Source organism: Salvelinus namaycush, unplaced genomic scaffold, assembly GCF_016432855.1.
Source record: "Salvelinus namaycush isolate Seneca unplaced genomic scaffold, SaNama_1.0 Scaffold719, whole genome shotgun sequence".
NCBI classification, from domain to species: domain Eukaryota; kingdom Metazoa; phylum Chordata; class Actinopteri; order Salmoniformes; family Salmonidae; genus Salvelinus; species Salvelinus namaycush.
In genome coordinates, this window is record NW_024061441.1 from 77,813 (window position 1) to 83,812 (window position 6,000).

At 50.4% G+C, this 6,000-nt stretch overlaps 1 protein-coding gene across 2 annotated transcripts in view; it reads left to right on the plus strand.

Annotated features, from left to right (window-relative positions):
• The window catches only part of bnip2 (BCL2 interacting protein 2), a 69,685-nt gene extending 64,239 nt beyond the window's left edge, over nt 1-5,446 (plus strand). For both annotated transcript variants that reach the window (XM_038987400.1, XM_038987401.1), the window contains one exon: nt 5,092-5,446. In XM_038987400.1, coding sequence (XP_038843328.1) covers nt 5,092-5,149 — 58 coding nt within the window. In that variant the 3' untranslated portion in view covers nt 5,150-5,446. The remainder of the gene's footprint in view (nt 1-5,091) is intronic.
• The last annotated feature ends 554 nt before the right edge of the window (nt 5,447-6,000 follow it).

The following is a 6,000-nucleotide window of genomic DNA, read 5'->3' on the forward strand; positions in this document are numbered from 1 at the left end:
TAGTGGAGGTCAGTTAGGTGTTTGGTTCCAGTCCTCATGGTGTTCTACTACTTAGTATAGTGGAGGTCAGTTAGGGGTTTGGTTCCAGTCCTCATGGTGTTCTACTACTTAGTATAGTGGAGGTCAGTTAGGTGTTTGGTTCCAGTCCTCATGGTGTTCTACTTCTTAGTATAGTGGAGGTCAGTTAGGGGTTTGGTTCCAGTCCTCATGGTGTTCTACTACTTAGTATAGTGGAGGTCAGTTAGGGGTTTGGTTCCAGTCCTCATGGTGTTCTACTACTTAGTATAGTGGAGGTCAGTTAGGGGTTTGGTTCCAGTCCACATGGTGTTCTACTACTTAGTATAGTGGAGGTCGGTTAGGGGTTTGGTTCCAGTCCTCATGGTGTTCTACTACTTAGTATATTGGAGGTCAGTTAGGGGTTTGGTTCCAGTCCTCATGGTGTTCTACTACTTAGTATAGTGGAGGTCGGTTAGGGGTTTGGTTCCAGTCCTCATGGTGTTCTACTACTTAGTATAGTGGAGGTCGGTTAGGGGTTTGGTTCCAGTCCTCATGGTGTTCTACTACTTAGTATATTGGAGGTCAGTTAGGGGTTTGGTTCCAGTCCTCATGGTGTTCTACTACTTAGTATAGTGGAGGTCGGTTAGGGGTTTGGTTCCAGTCCTCATGGTGTTCTACTACTTAGTATAGTGGAGGTCAGTTAGGCGTTTACATTTACATTTACATTTAAGTCATTTAGCAGACGCTCTTATCCAGAGCGACTTACAAATTGGTGCATTCACCTTATGACATCCAGTGGAACAGCCACTTTACAATAGTGCATCTAAATCTTTTAAGGGGGGGGGGGGGGGGTGGGGGGGGGGTCAGAAGGATTACTTTATCCTATCCTAGGTATTCCTTAAAGAGGTGGGGTTTCAGGTGTCTCCGGAAGGTGGTGATTGACTCCGCTGTCCTGGCGTCGTGAGGGAGTTTGTTCCACCATTGGGGTGCCAGAGCGGCGAACAGTTTTGACTGGGCTGAACGGGAACTGTACTTCCTCAGTGGTAGGGAGGCGAGCAGGCCAGAGGTGGATGAACGCAGTGCCCTTGTTTGGGTGTAGGGCCTTACCAGAGCCTGAAGGTACTGAGGTGCCGTTCCCCTCACAGCTCCGTAGGCAAGCACCATGGTCTTGTAGCGGATGCGAGCTTCAATTGGAAGCCAGTGGAGAGAGCGGAGGAGCGGGGTGACGTGAGAGAACTTGGGAAGGTTGAACACCAGACGGGCTGCGGCGTTCTGGATGAGTTGTAGGGGTTTAATGGCACAGGCAGGGAGCCCAGCCAACAGCGAGTTGCAGTAATCCAGACGGGAGATGACAAGTGCCTGGATTAGGACCTGCGCCGCTTCCTGTGTGAGGCAGGGTCGTACTCTGCGGATGTTGTAGAGCATGAACCTACAGGAACGGGCCACCGCCTTGATGTTATTTGAGAACGACAGGGTGTTGTCCAGGATCACGCCAAGGTTCTTAGCGCTCTGGGAGGAGGACACAATGGAGTTGTCAACCGTGATGGCGAGATCATGGAACGGGCAGTCCTTCCCCGGGAGGAAGAGCAGCTCCGTCTTGCCGAGGTTCAGCTTGAGGTGGTGATCCGTCATCCACACTGATATGTCTGCCAGACATGCAGAGATGCGATTCGCCACCTGGTCATCAGAAGGGGGAAAGGAGAAGATTAATTGTGTGTCGTCTGCATAGCAATGATAGGAGAGACCATGTGAGGTTATGACAGAGCCAAGTGACTTGGTGTATAGCGAGAATAGGAGAGGGCCTAGAACAGAGCCCTGGGGGACACCAGTGGTGAGAGCACGTGGTGAGGAGACAGATTCTCGCCACGCCACCTGGTAGGAGCGACCTGTCAGGTAGGACGCAATCCAGGCGTGGGCCGCGCCGGAGATGCCCAACTCGGAGAGGGTGGAGAGGAGGATCTGATGGTTCACAGTATCGAAGGCAGCCGATAGGTCTAGAAGGATGAGAGCAGAGGAGAGAGAGTTAGCTTTAGCAGTGCGGAGCGCCTCCGTGATACAGAGAAGAGCAGTCTCAGTTGAATGACTAGTCTTGAAACCTGACTGATTTGGATCAAGAAGGTCATTCTGAGAGAGATAGCAGGAGAGCTGGCCAAGGACGGCACGTTCAAGAGTTTTGGAGAGAAAAGAAAGAAGGGATACTGGTCTGTAGTTGTTGACATCGGAGGGATCGAGTGTAGGTTTTTTCAGAAGGGGTGCAACTCTCGCTCTCTTGAAGACGGAAGGGACGTAGCCAGCGGTCAGGGATGAGTTGATGAGCGAGGTGAGGTAAGGGAGAAGGTCTCCGGAAATGGTCTGGAGAAGAGAGGAGGGGATAGGGTCAAGCGGGCAGGTTGTTGGGCGGCCGGCCGTCACAAGACGCGAGATTTCATCTGGAGAGAGAGGGGAGAAAGAGGTCAGAGCACAGGGTAGGGCAGTGTGAGCAGAACCAGCGGTGTCGTTTGACTTAGCAAACGAGGATCGGATGTCGTCGACCTTCTTTTCAAAATGGTTGACGAAGTCATCTGCAGAGAGGGAGGAGGGGGGGGGGAGGGGGAGGAGGATTCAGGAGGGAGGAGAAGGTGGCAAAGAGCTTCCTAGGGTTAGAGGCAGATGCTTGGAATTTAGAGTGGTAGAAAGTGGCTTTAGCAGCAGAGACAGAAGAGGAAAATGTAGAGAGGAGGGAGTGAAAGGATGCCAGGTCCGCAGGGAGGCGAGTTTTCCTCCATTTCCGCTCGGCTGCCCGGAGCCCTGTTCTGTGAACTCGCAATGAGTCGTCGAGCCACGGAGCAGGAGGGGAGGACCGAGCCGGCCTGGAGGATAGGGGACATAGAGAGTCAAAGGATGCAGAAAGGGAGGAGAGGAGGGTTGAGGAGGCAGAGTCAGGAGATAGGTTAGAGAAGGTTTGAGCAGAGGGAAGAGATGATAGGATGGAAGAGGAGAGAGTAGCGGGGGAGAGAGAGCGAAGGTTGGGACGGCGCGATACCATCCGAGTAGGGGCAGTGTGGGAAGTGTTGGATGAGAGCGAGAGGGAAAAGGATACAAGGTAGTGGTCGGAGACTTGGAGGGGAGTTGCGATGAGGTTAGTGGAAGAACAGCATCTAGTAAAGATGAGGTCAAGCGTATTGCCTGCCTTGTGAGTAGGGGGGGAAGGTGAGAGAGTGAGGTCAAAAGAGGAGAGGAGTGGAAAGAAGGAGGCAGAAAGGAATGAGTCAAAGGTAGACGTGGGGAGGTTAAAGTCACCCAGAACTGTGAGAGGTGAGCCGTCCTCAGGAAAGGAGCTTATCAAGGCATCAAGCTCATTGATGAACTCTCCGAGGGAACCTGGAGGGCGATAAATGATAAGGATGTTAAGCTTGAAAGGGCTGGTAACTGTGACAGCATGGAATTCAAAGGAGGCGATAGACAGATGGGTAAGGGGAGAAAGAGAGAATGACCACTTGGTAGAGATGAGGATCCCGGTGCCACCACCCCGCTGACCAGAAGCTCTCGGGGTGTGCGAGAACACGTGGGCAGACGAGGAGAGAGCAGTAGGAGTGGCAGTGTTATCTGTGGTGATCCATGTTTCCGTCAGTGCCAAGAAGTCGAGGGACTGGAGGGAAGCATAGGCTGAGATGAACTCTGCCTTGTTGGCCGCAGATCGGCAGTTCCAGAGGCTGCCGGAGACCTGGAACTCCACGTGGGTCGTGCGCGCTGGGACCACCAGGTTAGGGTGGCCGCGGCCACGCGATGTGAAGCGTTTGTATGGTCTGTGCAGAGAGGAGAGAACAGGGATAGACAGACACATAGTTGACAGGCTACAGAAGAGGCTACGCTAATGCAAAGGAGATTGGAATGACAAGTGGACTACACGTCTCGAATGTTCAGAAAGTTAAGCTTACGTTGCAAAAATCTTATTGACTAAAGTGATTAAAATGATACAGTACTGCTGAAGTAGGCTAGCTAGCAGTGGCTGCGTTGTTGACTTTGTTAGAAAGTGTAGCTGGCTAGGTAACCTCGATAGCTAGCTAGGTAACCTCGGTAACTGGCTAGATAATTAGTCTAAACTACACAATTGTCTTAGATACAAGGACAGCAAAGACAACTATGTAGCTAGCTAGGTTTGGTTCCAGTCCTCATGGTGTTCTACTACTTAGTATAGTGGAGGTCAGTTAGGGGTTTGGTTCCAGTCCTCATGGTGTTCTACTACTTAGTATAGTGGAGGTCAGTTAGGGGTTTGGTTCCAGTCCTCATGGTGTTCTACTTCTTAGTATAGTGGAGGTCAGTTAGGGGTTTGGTTCCAGTCCTCATGGTGTTCTACTACTTAGTATAGTGGAGGTCAGTTAGGGGTTTGGTTCCAGTCCTCATGGTGTTCTACTACTTAGTATAGTGGAGGTCGGTTAGGGGTTTGGTTCCAGTCCTCATGGTGTTCTACTACTTAGTATAGTGGAGGTCAGTTAGGGGTTTGGTTCCAGTCCTCATGGTGTTCTACTACTTAGTATAGTGGAGGTCGGTTAGGGGTTTGGTTCCAGTCCTCATAGTGTTCTACTACTTAGTATAGTGGAGATCAGTTAGGGGTTTGGTTCCAGTCCTCATGGTGTTCTACTACTTAGTATAGTGGAGGTCAGTTAGGGGTTTGGTTCCAGTCCTCATGGTGTTCTACTACTTAGTATAGTGGAGGTCAGTTAGGGGTTTGGTTCCAGTCCTCATGGTGTTCTACTACTTAGTATAGTGGAGGTCAGTTAGGGGTTTGGTTCCAGTCCTCATGGTGTTCTACTACTTAGTATAGTGGAGGTCAGTTAGGGGTTTGGTTCCAGTCCTCACGGTGTTCTACTACTTAGTATAATGGAGGTCAGTTAGGGGTTTGGTTCCAGTCCTCATGGTGTTCTACTTCTTAGTATAGTGGAGGTCGGTTAGGGGTTTGGTTCCAGTCCTCATAGTGTTCTACTACTTAGTATAGTGGAGGTCAGTTAGGGGTTTGGTTCCAGTCCTCATGGTGTTCTACTTCTTAGTATAGTGGAGGTCGGTTAGGGGATTGGTTCCAGTCCCAGAGCTCTGATGATTATTCTCTCTCCACAGGCTCGACCAGGAGAAACCCGTCAGAGTGGAGATGGCAGCCATGCCAGAGACAGAGTAAGACTACCTGGGCGGCTTGCTAGCTCTGCTCTGTCTGCTCTGCACAGCTCCAGACCGATGACGAATGTTCAGAACCACAGCTGATCAGCCTTTACTGTTGATAATGTGTGTTGCAACTGGAGAGACTTAGAGAGCTAGCCCAGGTGCAGGAGAAGATAATTACCTTTCTGAGACCATTCTCCCTGTTACTTTGTTACGACCCTCTCTCTCTTTCTCCCTTTCTCATTGTTACGACCCTCTCTCTTTCTCCCGTTCTCATTGTTACGACCCTCTCTCTCTTTCTCCCGTTCTCATTGTTACGACCCTCTCTCTCTTTCTCCCGTTCTCATTGTTACGACCCTCTCTCTCTTTCTCCCTTTCTCAATGTTACGACCCTCTCTCTCTTTCTCCCTTTCTCATTGTTACGACCCTCTCTCTTTCTTTGTTACGCCCCTCTCTCTCTTTCTCCCGTTCTCATTGTTACGACCCTCTCTCTCTCCCTTTCTCATTGTTACGACCCTCTCTCTCTTTCTTTGTTACGCCCCTCTCTCTCTCTCCCTTTCTCATTGTTACGACCCTCTCTTTCTCCCTTTCTCATTGTTACGACCCTCTCTCTCTTTCTTTGTTACGACCCTCTCTCTCTTTCTCCCGTTCTCATTGTTACGACCCTCTCTCTCTCCCTTTCTCATTGTTACGACGCTCTCTTTCTCTCTTTCTCATTGTTACGACCCTCTCTTTCTCCCTTTCTCATTGTTACGACCCTCTCTCTCTTTCTCATTGTTACGACCCTCTCTCTTCCTCCCTTTCTCATTGTTACGAACCTCTCTCTCTTTCTCCCTTTCTCAATGTTACGACCCTCTCTCTCTTTCTCCC